Source organism: Lutjanus erythropterus, chromosome 11 (genome assembly GCF_056507025.1).
Source record: "Lutjanus erythropterus isolate fLutEry1 chromosome 11, fLutEry1.hap2, whole genome shotgun sequence".
NCBI lineage: Eukaryota > Metazoa > Chordata > Actinopteri > Lutjaniformes > Lutjanidae > Lutjanus > Lutjanus erythropterus.
This window is the reverse complement of record NC_139327.1, coordinates 4,332,528-4,349,435: the sequence shown is the minus strand read 5'-3', so window position 1 is coordinate 4,349,435 and position 16,908 is coordinate 4,332,528. Positions and strand designations below refer to the sequence as shown.

The 16,908-nt window shown below is 39.2% G+C and overlaps 1 protein-coding gene across 11 annotated transcripts in view; it reads right to left on the bottom strand.

Moving 5' to 3' along the window:
• Positions 1–13,262, bottom strand: part of auts2a (activator of transcription and developmental regulator AUTS2 a) — a 373,611-nt gene extending 360,349 nt beyond the window's left edge. For all 11 annotated transcript variants that reach the window (XM_084730512.1, XM_084730516.1, XM_084730515.1 and 8 more), the window contains exons 1-2: positions 13,119–13,262; positions 9,678–10,415 (exon numbers count right to left, since the gene is read on the bottom strand). In XM_084730512.1, coding sequence (XP_084586638.1) covers positions 9,678–9,965 — 288 coding nt within the window. In that variant the 5' untranslated portion in view covers positions 9,966–10,415; positions 13,119–13,262. The remainder of the gene's footprint in view (positions 1–9,677; positions 10,416–13,118) is intronic.
• Positions 13,263–16,908: the final 3,646 nt, after the last annotated feature.

The window sequence follows — 16,908 nt, the reverse complement described above, 5'->3', positions numbered from 1 at the left end:
CTTTTGCTTGTATGTCAGCTCCAAACATTGATGCTGCTTGTTGCACATTTCCCCTGCTGCTGAGCTATTTGTTTTGCCTGAGTTCATACGAATGTGGTGCTGTCAGTTTGTCCCTCAACGAGTGAGACGAGGGTGTTGTGTTGGGAACATGATTTAAGTGCTCATGAGCTGAACTGTGCATCATGACATCAATGAAAGCCTGTGCACTTTGCATTTCATATGTGAAGTGTGTCTGGATATGATGTAGCTGGATTACATTTTAACATAAAAAATTAAAAAACAGCTTGTGCAGCTATATACAATGATATCAGACTTTTTTTCTCCTCTTCACTTTTCCTCTTCAGATCAAACCTTCAAAGCCACAATATTGCATTAAAATCTCTAAAGTCACTGGCCATGTGTTATTTAAAATAATGTACTTAGACTCAAAAAATATATGTTTCCAACAATGATCAAAGCCAGAGAAATCCATGACTGATTAAAGGTAACAGTGAATTTCCTATTAGTCACTCATTTCTATAACTTTAGAGGAAACACGGGATACGTCCGATACATCAGAGTGAGGAAGGATGTCTGCAAACCTGTCTAAAGTCTAAAGTGATAACAACTTATATACATTTCTTTGTCCATGAATATGATTTCTTCTCTGAGTCATGTCACATAGACTTTCATCTGCAATGATGGTTGTTTAAACTCCCACAATCCCACACTACTTTGTATGTTATCAAAATACATGTTTTGTTAGTGATTTAAATGTGAGAGAGACACCTAGTGGCAGACATATTACATATTGTGCGTTTAATGCAAATGTTGATTTCTGTTGTATACATATGCTTAAATGTAAAACGCCATAAAATCTGTAAATGCCTCCTAGTTTGGGTGATCAAATCTTAAATGCATCCTGGTTGAATTTACGCCTGGATTTTATGGCCTGTTGCTCTATGCAGTTACAGTCCAATCACCCTGGACACATGTTAGTGACAGATGGAAAGGCTGTCAAAGTACCAACTCAGGCAGAGAAATGACAAATCTGCTGGGAAAGATAACGACTGTGCTGTAAAGTAGGTGACACGGCTCTGCAATGCAGACAAAGTATGTTTTACAAATTAATCTGCATTTGAGGCAAAAACGTCTGCCATCAGCAGTGGCCAAGGAGCACCACAATAGACTAGCTGCTTGAGTGGTCGATTAGACAGCCAAGATAGTGAATGTACACTGGTAAGAGATCAATGAGGCTTTAAACAGGGCCCCGGCTCAGTTCATGTCCAAATGAAAGACCTCATCTTCTAAGATGACTGCACACTCACAGAGGAATAATTATTGAATTTGATGAGTATCTTAATGTTAGTGCACAAATGTGAGTTGTTAGAGTCCAGCCAGAGATTCCAAATAACAGAGATTATCTAATCTATAGGAGTGTTTTTTAACATCCAGAGATGACAGCTTATTTCATTAATATGTCAGTCACTGGGCTGTCACAGCATATTAATGCATATCATACATCATTCTTTGACACCTCCAAAATACAGCTGAATGAATATCTGCCATTACTGCCAAGAGACTGGAATAAATACATGTGTGGAAGGTGGAAAATTAATTAAAAGGCTGGAAAAGTGGCATTATTCACCAGACAGAAATATCTGTCAAGGCAGCTTGGCACAAGGAGAGCCGTCATGAGGGAAAAAAACTCTCTCCTAAGGTGTCCTTGTTCATCAGCCTGCATTTTCTCAAGAACAAAGCTTTAAGAAAACCTGGCTTGATATTTATGTCTTAATTGTTTGAAATGTCTTTTTTCTGGTCTTTTGGAAACAAGCTGTCAATACATTTGATTTCACATTAGCCTCTTTCTTACAATGAAGTACCAATCAATGTGTTCTTCTCTGCCTGCACTTACAAGTCCTCCTCCAGGCAGACTTCTGAGGGCTGTGCCAAAGAAAATCAATTGTTTTTGAAATGCTGGCAAGCCGACAGCATCATCCCACGGACAGCATACGAGAAAAATGCCAGACTGTTAAACTGCAATTCATCATCTTCATTTGGCCATATGAGAGGAATAGCCTTTGTTGACATAATTACTGCAGTTGATCCTCTCAGCTAAGGCCGGAGACCTGTCCTTTAACTCCTGCTCCACTTTAAATGTCAATAGCCATTAATTAGATAGCCATTATTTGTTATTTAGAGGTCTGACAACTTATCAATGAACCTATTATCATTTTGTTGAACTCCTTACTCCATACCACCTTCACCCTCCACCCACGTGCACCGATGACTCAAGTTAATCCGTGAGCTATGATGCTCCTACCACGGCCTGACTTGAATGTGTCACATCTCCAAGGCCAGTGTGGGTGTGACAGATGGGTGTGAAGCTGGTACCCAAAATTAAATAAGTGATGGGCACAGCAGAAATCATAAATAGAAATGGGCACTTAATTGGAACCAACAAGGTCCTGTTGGTGCATCAGTGGTGCTGAAATGAAATGTAAACGGCAGGAAAAGCACAGACAGACGACTTTCACAGCTCTTAAGAAAACATTTCTCTTCCAGCAGATACATGGTTCATACATATCCCTCTTATGGACTTCTTGTCAGTGTGGTGTAAAGCCTACAGTGAAGGCATTAAAGCTCTCTGTAATCGATTGACTATCTCCTCTTCGTTCTCTGGTGGTCAGCAGCTAGTAGTCTGCTATTTGTTGCAGTTAGGCATGACATGTCAAATACAGTGCTACTGTGCAACCTGATGTAATATGCATTACAACAGCTGAAAACTTGTTTAACAAACATTTTGGGCTTTTTCCCCACAGATAGGCTGCAAAATAAGGTTGTTTTTTTTAAGGGGAAACTGACACTTGTTATTTTAGTAACTGTGTATCTCTTGCTTCAACAAAGCCAATTAAACACAAGAAAACAAAGCTACTTTTTTTAGATTACAGCTAAACAGACAGCAGCTGTGTCTTTAGCCGTATTTTGACAAAACAGGGCCAAAATGATTAGGCATCATCCTCTGGGGAAACAGAGCCTATATAATCTGGTTGTTTGTTGTGAGATATTGTGATCCGGACAAGTGTTGGACATGCGGAGAGACAAACAGGGCAATATAACTGCGCCAACAACTCCTGCCTTACAGCAACTCTGAGGGGACACAGTAACTCAAATACAGAAGGCTTCTAAATCATGATGGTAGAAGGCTCAGTAGCTAATCATCAGCAATAGATAATGGCAATCAGCCAAACCCTCATTATTATATAGATAATTACAATTATGAAAAAATGTATACATTCCCAACCTGACCCCAAAATGCCAAATAACAATTAGGGCTGCACAATTAATCCAAAAAAAAGGCAATATGACCAAGTGCAGTATCCAAATTGTAGAACCAGAACCACATCCCAATATTTTGAAAAAGGAAAATGGGTGCGAAAACAACATTTCAGTGAAGTACTGTAGTGCTACATAGATGGCCTAAAAAATCTTGTTCTCCAGATGAAAAAACATGTAAGTTTGGTACATTCCTCAATAAATGTCACATTATTGCAATTTTAATAGTTATTTTCCAGTAAACATGAAAATTGTACTGCAAAACGTATCATTTCCACTACCAGTATCACATATCACAATTTCAGTCAAAATAATCACAAAATTATTTTTTCCCTAAATTGTGCGGCCCTAATAATCTATTTCTTCAAGAGGCAACACCCCCAGGAACAGAATGATCCAACTACCCTATATTAACTGTATATTTTTGTATTCCAATATTTGTAATATTTGTATTAATGATTTTTTTTTTTATTATTGTATTAAGTAATGAAAAGAATCCTTCTACACTGCAGGCCACAAACTGCTTGTGTCAGCTCTACATGTCTGTCCCAGTACTAGGCTGCTCTCCCACTCTTGCCCATATGTGGTGTTACGCAGTTATGTGCCCAGTGCCATTCTGTACACCATTTGTGCATTAGGTGAATCTATTCTCTTCTGTTTTTATGGTGTGTAACAAATTAAGTTAGTGAGGAAAATTATTTAGAGGAACAACAAAACCTGCAGGAGCTCTGTGGGGCATTGTGAATTAAGAAGTCTTTCCAGACCTTTAAATGCAAAATCAGAGTAGAACAGACATTGCAAATGTACTAATTTACACAGTGCTGCTTTTGTGCTGTTCATCGTATTATCACAGGCAGTCAATCATGTAATAGACTGCTGTTAACCTGCTGAGCAAGAAGATGAGGTGTTGTTCTGCGAGTTAAAAAACAGGAGTGAGTCCAGCCTTTAGGCACAACACTGAACAGCAGTGGAGGTTGGAAAAGCAAAGGCTGTTATTGGACAGGAGCCTGATCAAGCCTGTATTAGATGCAGTGATGGCGGTTAGGGAGAATTTATCTGTTCATGCGTGTGTGGTAGAAAAATATTAGACATCAGAGACTGCTAATTATTGGAAAATAATGGGGCAGAGGGTTAACAAAGGCAACATTTTAAAATCAAGTCTGGTCAGTAGAGGCATGCTGAGGTTAGGGACACCTTTCAAGTGAAATGGGTAAAACACAGCAAAGGTTTTAGAGGAGAAGGCACTCAATAATTTAGCAATTTCTTCAAGTGCTGTAATAGGTCGCTGCTCAGGCCTCAATAAAAATCTGTCTCCAAACCAACTCCTTCAAAAGGACTGCTGCTGCTGTGTACTTTGGTGCAGTGCAATGAATGAAACAGTGCTCAATACATCTTTGTAATTTCTCACTCAATTTAAAGTAAAATAGTTTAAGTTTGGGAAAATGAGCACACTGAGCACAAATTCTGAGACACAAAAACAACAGTGCGCAAATGCTCACTGGTCTGTAAGCTATTGAAGCATACTTTTGTTGTGCCTTAACATTATTACACTAATAAGCTCATAATAAATAAAAATGTGCTCTGTATTAATACATAAACTATGCTATCCCTGATCTACAAATCCACCAAGAGGAAACTACATAGCATGAAACTCCATAGCATTTCTCCACTCAATAAAAGAATATCAAAATGCCTGACAGCCATACCTTGATTTCTGTCTGACAAGAAAAGCTCAGCCTTATGCTCATACAGAATGCAGTCTATTTATTCACTGCTCAGCAGTTATACTGTAGCCTTGCTTTGTGCTCACATTTTTAATTCAATTTCACCTATGTATGAATAACCCTACTGAGTTCTAATGTTTTCAACAGTTCAAGTGATATACAGGTAGAAGGCTTTTCTTTGTTGTGATCCTGGAAATTACAGCCATGATGGTGGATTTGACAAAAGGCTTTTTGAAGCTACACAGTTATTAGCTTGCACAGTGCATATTTTAGGAGGTACATCCTGTATCCTGCATAAGTGGAAAGCAATCACTGTCATATTAGGAGTTGGCTGTTGGTGAAGAAGCTGATCAGAGAGGAAGCAAACAAACAAACACACCAATGAGCAGTAATTTGCTTTCTCACTGGCTACCTCCAACTTATGGTCAAGTCTAATTCCAACAGTAACTTCCTGTTCAACTGGTCTAAATAAAAGTCCAACATGGAAAAGTTTCCTCTAAACTGTGACAGCAACAGCCAAGTAATCAAGACAACAATATGCTGTAGAACATCTACCCAAAAGCTACTTGAGTATCTCAAGAGCCTCATCATGGACGCTTCAGCACAGAGACTGCAAAAGAGAAATGCAAAGCTAAGATATCAGCATGCACATGAAAAGCAGGCCTGGGAGCAGTGTTGCTCCAGCATTGTGGTGACAGATGGAGAGCACTAGCATATACCTCCAGGGGTCTGACCTCATCAGAATTTAACTTTACTCAGACAGAAAAAGAGCCACTGCTGCTCTGATATGCTTGTGCATAGTTCCATATATACACTATATAGAGTCTTTTAGCAGTGTGTGTGAGAAAGGCTGACATAAAAACAGCTCACAGATGCAAAGAAAGGGTTGGGAAAACAACAAAAGAAAAAGTAAGACTCGTATTACCAACATATTATATATGAGAGGGAGGAAACTTGAGTGTAATTGTCATGAAAAGGAAACTGAAAAATATTGAATAAAAAGGAATCCAATCATTTAAGCTATGGAGGCAGTGAAATGCATGAAAATCCCTGATAAGTCTGATCCATGATTGAAGATTAAAGAATGAAAATCTCACTCCAATGATCTTAAAAAATACAACACTATGGGTGTAATTTTCAGAGGTCTTTCTGATGCAAACAGTTTAAAAAGCTCTTCAATAAATGGTCTTCTCTGAGGAATTACAGGGTGGCAAACATCAAGACAGGCTTTCAAAGATTTCTGCTGGGAGCATTTAACCTTTATTTAACCTGGCAAATGTTTCTTATTTCTATCTGTATCAGCAACTTCCTGATTCATTGACAGTCGTAATTTTAACATGGTCACATCAGAAGCTGCCAAGTGAAATAGGTCTTCTATCGTTGACCCCTCAAAGTAATGGGGGGGGTCAAGTGGCTTGCTCAGGGCACTTCAGAGGTAGTAACTGTGGTGGGACCTCATTCTTATTCCAGGCTGACATCTCCAAGACTGATCCAGACATGAGAACCAGTGACCTTTCAGTCACAAGCCTGACTCGTAAGTCTTCTTTAGAATCCCACAGCACTGTTTGATATTATATTTATTGTTTCCTGGCACTGTTACTTCTTTCTCTTCAACCAGAAGAGAAGCCAGTTTTTAAACTTACATGAACAGTAAATCTATGTTGCTCTATTTAGAGCTGAAACTACTGGTTGACTCATCGATGGACAGAAATTGATTAATTGTTAAGGTAATTTTTCAAGATTTTTCAAATGTAGTGAATATTTTTAAGTGAGTCTTCACTTAGAGATTTTTCATAGGAGTACAGAGGAGTGATTGTGTGCTTTATTACAACAATCACCTGAAGTACAAAATCAGCAAAACCAATGAGTTTGTGGTGGACTACAATGGGGTTGAGACATCATCAGCTCAACAATCAGCAATTGCTGATATATTTGCACTGGTTTGTGTGCATCACTGCTGTCACTGGCTCAGAGGCATAATATAATTGCAAAGTACATATCTTTGAGTTTGGGCTGTTCATTGGACAAAATAAGACATTTGAAGAACCAAACAATCAATCAGTTAATAGAGGACATAAACGGGCAGAGTAATGAAGCATACAGCACAATTCGGAACCACATCAATCTGGACAAAACAAATCTGAAGCAATCTCAAAACAGCTTCATGGTGAAAGGAGCTTTGCAGGCACGGTCATAGTCAAGAAAGAACCACACAGCTTCTGTTATTACAGGCTGTCTTTACATTTGGGACACGGTGCGACAAACTGCTATATTTAAAGCTCTCCGACAACTGTAAGAAGTAATGCAATACAATATTTCCATCTCCCTTCACGTCCCTGTGAGATGGTACTGCATTAATGAGTTCTGTCACAGTCTTACAAAAACACTCCTGAGTGCACACATTCGCACTCACACACAAACACAAATATCATTTGTTTTTCTCTTGCTCTTACTTGAGCTCTGTGCATTTTTGTTACTCATTAAAACCACTTTGTGACAAGATTGCTTTGTAAAAACTGCTTTCTAAATCACTGTGATTTGATTTAAATGTAATTTGATACTGCAATATTGTTTGATTTATTCATTTGTTTTCATTCAGTCAACTGCAGTACAAGACTTAACCAGTGTTGTGAAGGGTGATAAAGTGTCAAAATAATTTCTAATGTACACAATCAGGCTTTCTGTAAGCCAACAGAATCATTTCAACTTTCATTTACATTCATGTTTAAAACTGATGTTAACATTCTCTCCTAGATGTTTTGATTAAAAGATGAAATACTGACTAAAATATCTTATTATTATATCATATGACTCATACATGTACTGGCAGGGAATGGAGGTTACTATATAAATTATAGTACTACATAAAAAGAGGGGCAGGCCCATTTGAGCCAAGTACACACAGTACAAATGGTTAACAACAGAGTTGAGGAATAAAGGTAACACCTGCCACAAAGTTGAATAATGACAATGTTTTGATCCTATTTGGAGCTTTGTCAGGTCAGAATGTTTTTTCATTGTCATTCGAACGGTTATTAAACATTTGTGGCATGAAGTAAGTTTGCAGGTGTTACCTTTTTTCTTTGACCCTGTTTCTGATAGCCTTGCACCTAGATGGTGTGTGTATAATTACTCTCCATCTAACAACAGAGTGGAGCATTGAAGGTATTTGATTAAAAGTCAAGGTATGGTTTTAGCTTATTTGGTTTACATGCCATGGCCTTGCAAACTTGAAAGCTACTGATTTTTAACTTTCCCACTATTGATTTCAGAGCTGTCATTGAACTTGACACTCAAACTGTGAATAGCAGTGCTTTAGCAGACTGACACAGAAAACATCAAAGAAAGAACAACGGAAAGAAGGTCAAACAAAACGAGGAGAAAGAGCCTGTGACTGTTGAATAGAGTAATTCTGAATAAAAAGAATAAAAGCATGAAAGTAACACACTCTTGAGCCGTGGAAAGTGTTGATCTGACTAACAAAGGGATACAGTGAGGACAAGTGCTACTGTTCATATCCTTGAGATGGGTCACACCAGCTAGCAAGAGATGGGTATCACACTGCATGTATTAGAAAGTGCAAGTCAGGCTGTTATCCCAGGACACCCCCTGAGTCTGACCTTGTGAAGATGCAAACTATTTTCACATCCTGCTGAAACAAGATCAGGGAACATACAATCCTAAAAAGATATCAAATTTATGCTGAAATATTGGTTTTAAAATAACCACCGTACAGACAAGAAACCATACACAGGCACTTGAATACATAACTGAAGAACACAAATGCAGAGGCTTCCACTGAGGGCAAAACAACCACTGAATGGTCTGATGAGAAGAGTCAGGAAAGAGTAAGAAATGCTGTGAATCATATGCTATGGCATTTATAGTCACCAAATGAACACCTGTGGGAGAGTTTGGACACGTGTTAGACAGCACTCTCAACCACCATCATCTCAACACCAAATGAGGGAAGAATCGTTCCAAAAACTTGTGGAATCTCTGCCAAGGAGCACTCAAGCTTTTCTGGAGGCCAACACCTTACTAAGACACTTAAACTTTAATTTGTCACCCATCCGTAAGATACCATTATAGAAAAATGTAGCAGTTATGCTGTGTATATAAAATGCTGCTTGTGTAAGTCATAATTCACAACTACATTGTTGGAAGGCAGCCTGTGCCTGGTTTGCATTCCAAGGAAAATGGATAGCCAGTGCACAATAAATTACTCCCACTCTGAATAAACTGCTGTAACATGGATCAAATTGCTTTTTCACTCCGAAGTGTACAAAGGCACAACAGCCACTACACCCATAGTTGAACATCCCTCATCTGGTGTACGGCTTTGCTGGAAAACTCTTGTGAAAACAAATCCAGAGCAGTACACACAACAACAACAGCCTCTCAGTGACACAGATAGTAATCTCTGGCTGCAGCACTACATTTAAAGCTACATCTGTTCAACTCCAGCTCGCACACCAGCCAAAACGCTAGGCTGGCCCAGTCAGAGAGGCACACAATAATAAACACATTTTTACACAGTGTTAAGAGATTTTCAACTGGATTTTCATGCAACAGCGCAACACAGACACACAAGCTTGGAAAGAGTTTAAGTGGCTAACCCTTTGGTTTAGCACTCACCTCCAGAGCCTCCAGGGTCACAAACCCCGTGATTGAGAAGCCGTCAATGATGTCCTCTTCAGCAGAAGTAGACTCCTTTCGCTTTCTTCGCGGAGGTCGAGGGCGGGATGAGGAGGGCTCCCTGTCGCCCTCCCGCTCCGAGTCGGAGGAGAAGCGAAAGACGGAGCCCTTAACATGGTTGTTCCTTATCCCATTTGATCTCCTCTCCCGATCCCTCGCTGACCTCGACTTCCTCTTCTTGCGGAGGCCGCTAGAACGAGGGCCATCCATGTCCTTCATAGGAAACATCCAGATAAACCCTCCTCTTACAGAGAATCAAACTCTTCAAGGGCCAAACACTGGCACTGCTCGACCTCCACTTGTATGAAAACCCCGCAGGAGAAATCTCCACAATATCCAAGCGAATGTTATCAGTGTATTAGATCCAAGGTGACCATGTAATATCCAACAGATGAAGCCTTTTACAGGAACTCAAAACTGCATTGAGTCACTGAACCAAGCCAGGTTCCAAGCAAAGATCCCCAAAGGCAGTCCATCAAATCCTACGATAGAGGTGTAAAATGATCTATTAAACACGTTATCGCCAAGCTGTCAATTCCGCCAGAGGAAGAGCTTTTCAAGTTAAAGCAAATATCTGCTCAGTGAACATGTCCTGCCATGGTGAGTTGAGCAGGTGACGCCACATCTTTCTTCTCCAGGAACCTACTCCTCTTACCCAAGGTCAGCAAACTCTCCCTCCTGCAAGATAAAGACAGAGGGGGAGAGAGAGAGAGCACGCATTTGCAACATGTTCACTCAGCAAGTTCAACTGTGCATTTAGTCAATGAGCCATTTTTCCAAAAGGTGCTGTATACTGTACATGTTATTGCCAGTCTACATAATACAAGGTGGATGTTTTATTAGGGTGGCTACTGTCTCATCTGCTAAGCGTACTGTGTTTTCTTACACTGCCAGGTCATTAAGCTCCAAGATGAGATGATTATGTGTTGTAAGAGCTCTTTTACTACTATCTCTGAAGCTTTTGGCAAGCTTGTAACCTGAACTGTCTTTTTAATGATTCCATTTCTTTAATTACGTACCAAGAATGTTTACTTTAACTATTTGGTGTCTTAAGCCTCTCAACATGAACTTCCTGTTTTTGGCATTGTACCTGTTAATTTTAAGTAATATTCAGAGACTGTGTACACCCAGCATTGGAGTGTAGTAACAACATGTAGTTCAATTAGCGACTAGTTTAACTGCAATTTGCAGTAGCTGGTTAGTAGTCCAACTACATTTTAATCTCCTAAATTGTTTTGGTAGTAAACTACTTTGGCTCATATAGTTTCTGGAGTAAATTACAAACTACGTATGACATGACATCTCTTGCCATACAATATGGCAGAATACTACACCTCATTGACTACAGCTGCCATTTAATGACAATAACCAACTTTTTGGTTTAAATCACCTATGGTTTGGGACTAAGATGTCTTCAACCAATACAATAACTTTCCTTAGAAATTTTGCATTTTCCCTTTCCTCTCCAGAAAACACATCCTTGAGTCGCCTCAGTGAGGACTGCCTTGCCCTAGTCCGTGTCAGTTCAGTTATACCTGGTTTAACAATATGATATTCCAGACTCAGACTGTGATAATCCCCTGTGATGTAGTTTGGATACAGCTGAACTACTTTTTGAAAGTAGTTTTAGTTTGACGAGTTATTTTTTGAGAGTAGCTAAAATGTAGTTTAATTTTCATTGTGAAGTAGCTGGTAGTTTTAAAGTATAATGTATATACAAATATTGTACTTAAAACAATGAATTTGTACAATCTATCTGTTTACTTCTTGTTTTTATATTCATTTATATGACAAACTTTAATGACGGTGTGGGACATTTCAGTAGCATTCAGATCCATATTCTGTAATGAAATTAGGAATTAAGTTTCATTCATTATAAGTGGTGTAACATCTTCACAATTAAAGTTCAGGCCTAATGAAGTAAGGCATCTGAGCTACCCACATGACATAGTGGGTCATCTATCAACTGAAAGAGTAGTGACTTGAAAGCTCTTCTTGAATAAAACCATTCTGACTTGTAGACATCCATCAAAAATCAGTCTAAATTAACATATTCATCATGACAAACCGTTTCAATTCACCATTCATTTCTTTCAAAGTATCACCTTGAACGTAACATCTCGCTCAAACACTGACTGAATATTCCATATCAGAAACAGTAAAAATTTTCTCAGTTTCATGTATGAAAGCAGGTCTAATTGAACAGGGAGATGTCCTTGAGATTTTACACACACTGTTAAGAAATCAAGACAAATGTCAAGACCATTTGAAATGCCATTCTGCACTTAACCATAGAGCTTAGCAGGGCATACCTTCACTCACTGTCTGACACTGAAGGCATCTGGCTGCTTTATGATACTACGATGCAACATTCAACAGCTTGCAGTCTTATTCTGGATCATTCTCAAGGCATAGCCTACAGACTAGGCCTAAAACCACTGAAAGTCACTCTGGCGTTGTAGTCTAACACACATATGGCTCTATGTGTCCAGAATATCAATTCTCATCCATGACATCACAGAAATGTTATTCTATGTGGAGGCAAACTAAATCAACAAACTGCAGGCTTTTAGAAAGCCTGTCTCTGAACAATCAAGCCTCCAAATGTTATTGGACATCTCAAACACAGAGGGTATCACATCTTTTCTGCATCAGCACACAAACCCAAACCAATCTGTCACAGTCAACCACCATCTTCAACTTTACATTGTCTCCCTGGACACAGGTTGTCATGTAATGTAGCTCATCTGGATTCTGCAGCATACATGTAGTCCCCAGTGCTCTGCTACACCCTGCAAAGTCACAAATGTTTTAAACATGCACAACTGAAAAAAATGGCTTGTAATCAAATGGATACATAACAAAGGCACATCCAACAAGCCAGCATGCCAACATTTAACTATGCAGCAACCTTTCAGAAATATTCCTTGCATGCAGATGTTTTGCCTTCTAACAATCCACCTTTACTACAAAAACGATCTTAAACCTTTTTTGTGTCCAGTACCTATGCCTTTAACCTGATGCCCCGTGCCAGCACTTATCTAATGACACACACATACACTGCACAAATAGCTCCCAAAATATCGCTTATTGGAAAAGAAACTGTATTCTAGCACTCGCCCAGGCTTTTCTAGCTCAGTGAAAGACTCTTTCCCTTGTCTTCGCTCACAGTCCCTTTTTGTCTGCCTGTGCTGCCTGTCAGTAGAGATCTCAGGCTCTGTAATCCAGTCCAGCCCACAACAGCAGCAGCGGACTGGCACTGCCTCCTGCTCCGGCTCTCCAAGCTTCATTTTCCACTGTAAGACACACAACAAAAGCAAGCCTCTCTCTCTCTCCCTCTTTTGCTCCAAGACACGTCATGCAAAACGAAGAAATGCAAACCCTTGCGAGTGGGGAGGGACCGTCCGGACAAGTTGCAGGCCTTCGGTCACTAGAAAAAGATAAAGCACAAGAAGGTTTGGAGCTGACAAAATAAATCCCGCAAAGGAAAACCATAGGGTATCTCCTGCTCCTCTCTCCACAGATCCGAGCTTCAGGATCCCGGAGAAGGGGGACCGGGGCGCAGTGATACGGCGATGCCGCAGTGCCGCTTTACAGGCTGCACGCTTCCTCCTCGGCGCAAATAGTGCTGTCTCTGGACATTTGGGAGGCTCCGAGTTACAATAAAGAGACGGAGTGAGCAGGAGCACAGCGGAATACGAGCCAGATAGAGCCGGTTTACACACCCGTTGAGCTCGCGAGTCATTCCAAACGCCTTTTAGTCATTTGCCGTATATTTAATGACAAAATATCAATGTGAATACAAGTAGGTGTATAAGTTAACGTTAAGTGTAAAGTTTGTGAATGATAACGACAGCCATGAAAAAAAATTAAGATTTTGGGATGTAGATGGTCATTAATACTTAATGTACCTCAGTTATATCAGAAAAGATGTTAAATATATGCATTTATTAGCATAAGGCAAGGCAAGGCAATTTTATTTATATAGCGCCATTCATAAACAAGGCAATTCAAGATGCTTTACAAGAACTTGAAAATACATTAAAATAGACACATTAAAATTGCGTTTGAGATCATCAAAAACAAAAGCTAAAAGCAAGACAATAAATAGTTTAAAACATTACATAGCCAAAACATAGAGGTAACTGAAAAGTATGCTGATAACACTTAAACAAACTAGCCTATACTGCGCTGAACAGGTGGATATTATTTATTTCAGAGGGCAACAAGTGAGAAAAAACATGGCATTTATTTACATGTATTCACTGTTTGAGTCCATCATGATAGCCTGGTATTGTCGAAATCATTTCTCAAGTGTTACACTTGACTGAAAATCTCTTTCTCTGTAGGATATATATGTGCAAGCTGAGATGTCACATTATCATTTGGCTCATGAAAGCGACTATGAGCTTTAGCCTCAGGAACACCTGAGTCCATCTAACTCATCTTCCCCCATTCAACTAACACTAACAGACGTCTGACCTTAAGGCTACTGGCGTTATGAATAAGAACAGCTAAATAAACATTGCATATTGAGTGTATCTATTTTACATTTGACAACAATATTTACCTTGAAAAGCCGGTTCTCTGCATTGCGTTTTTCAGTCACTCAAACCTGCAGACTATCTAATTAATCAGCGATTACTTCCACCTGTGGCGCGTGAGGTTGCAGTGCCCACTGTATTGTACCAAGAGCCCGCAGTACAGTCTATAAATGCTGTTTCTTGCTAGATACAGTGATTGATTTGAAAATGCTTCACATTTGAGCCAACAAGTAACCATAAAGTCGGGGTTCTGCAGCTGATTCACGACTCCTGCATGATTTATCGTATTGATATTGTGTTGCCCTTGAGAGGGAAACATGATTATGTAAGAGTGCACCTACTCAAAATCCATAGAATGCACCATTTTCCAGGAATGAATGTATTCACAACTCACTGTCGAGTTGTTTAGCTTGCTTTAAAGGAGGTCATTTTAAGCAGGTTGTTCACTGCCATTCTTGGAAAACAGTGAAAGCATTAGATTGACAAAACAAAAGTAGCCTGGTGGAGTTTCAGTTGCACATCTCTTCTAATGCAAATACAGTGGATGAAATTAACATTTAGAGATTAATTTGCTTGAGTAATGTTACTAGATTTAATTAATTAATTTATAGAGCCTGACTGATATCAGTTGATATTATTATCCCAATAATGGCCTATCCTAGCTATATCGTTCTGTATTGATATCATATATGCATATATGTTGTCCATAACAATTTTTTTGTTAAGCTTTATAATCAGCATTTTCTGTAAATTTGATCTTTTTTTCTTAATTTAAGATTAATATATATACTTATACTTTGCTTTTTTAATTTATAGTTATTTATAACTATTAGAAAAACTGGTAAAAGTTTACTGTATCAGTGCTCTGATATCATCTTGAACAATAAACATTTATTGTTAAACTGTAAAATATCCTGCCTCCACTACATATCTTTGTCACAAGTGTTAAACATATTTTATGATCCCTCAAAAGTGGTTATGTAGATATTCTATATTTTTCTATATTCTGTATTTTTCTATATTTTATATTCTGTATTAAGAATATCAACAAATATATTGATAACTGAATTTTACTCCCTAATATTGGTACAGCATCCCCACCCAAAATCCAGTACTGGCTGGGCCCTATTGAATAATTAATTACTAAAAATAAAATTGACAGCAGTTTTGATGACACCATTTATCACATTTTTGGCTGGGGATGAGACTCAAAAAACTATTTTGAGATGTCATCTTGAGCTGTTGGAAATTGTGACAGGCAATTTTCACAATTTCTTGACATTTTATGGACTAAACAATTAACTAAAAATTATTTGTGAGACTACTTTATTAAAAAATGATCAGTTACAGCTGTTAATAGTTTCACAGTATACAGTTTGGCCTTTGTCATCAGTACTGAATGGATGCCTTCTAGCAGACGTCACTCCAGCGTTACACCAACACATATTGATTTTTACTGCACTTAATGCCCATGGGATGGACATTAATAACAGTGTGAACACAATAGTGGGATTTTGTATGGCAGCAGTGGTATCAATAATGATCATACAGTATGAATTAGTGGGCGAAAGAGGAGGGCACTTAATAACAACTTGTCGAGCATACTGTTACCATATTGCCATAGCCTGATAACACTGATCAGATTTAAAGAGGGAGTGAAAAATGATGGTGTCACGCCTCTCATGAACAGGATTCAGCGATTGTTTCAGCGTGGCAATGAACTGGTCCTGTGCGAACAGGGACCATGGGTGGGCTGTGTATTTTTAGCCCGGTTTAATGATGCAGAGGGCTGAGTGGTGTGGCTCAGACAGAGCTTGCTAAAGTGCCTCAATTCCCAATGCCCGGTGGAACAGGGACCCCAGCAGCCTGTAAGAATAATGCCAGGGGATACACATGCACTTGACCCCGTCTCATCTTCCAGAAGGAGCGTCCTTGTGACAAAGTGGCATGGCAGGGGAGAGACGACAGCGAGGCAGCTAATTCAGCTCTCCCGGCCTCCACTCATTAGGTGGGGAAGACAAATGTGCTGCCCTCCACTCCCCTCTGCCTCACCATAATCAGCTTTAATTACACCTTCGCCCAAACTTTCTCTGCATCCACAGCTCCATTCACTGTCACACAACACTCTGGCTCTGAGGATTTGATAAGCTGAACATAGGACTGTTATTTTAGTCAACAATATACAGAATATATACAATTTCAAACACATTTTTGCAACATTACCATTAAAGGGAAAATATGGCACTTTTCATGTGGATCTCCAATCAGTTTTGATAGTAAATGTAGTGAATTAAAGCAATAAATTTCTCAATGTGTGCTGTATTGACTGAAAAATCTCAGTTATCCTGCTGCAAAATCTGTAGTTCTTCCTGCATCCAGTGATGTCACAGTGATATCGTTGGTGTTCAAGAAGAACTACAGGCTATTTCAGCTTTGATTTCTAGTCTCCACCTCTGGGTAACCAGGGGGTGTGCTAGATGAGTATTTTTGTCACCTAATGCTGTGTTTTGGAAAACAAAGTAATAGCTATAGGATATGCTGGTGATACATGGCAACATGGTCATGGACATCAGAAGCCTGTTCACAATGCATCCTGGAACATGCAGGTACTGCCATGACAGCTCAGG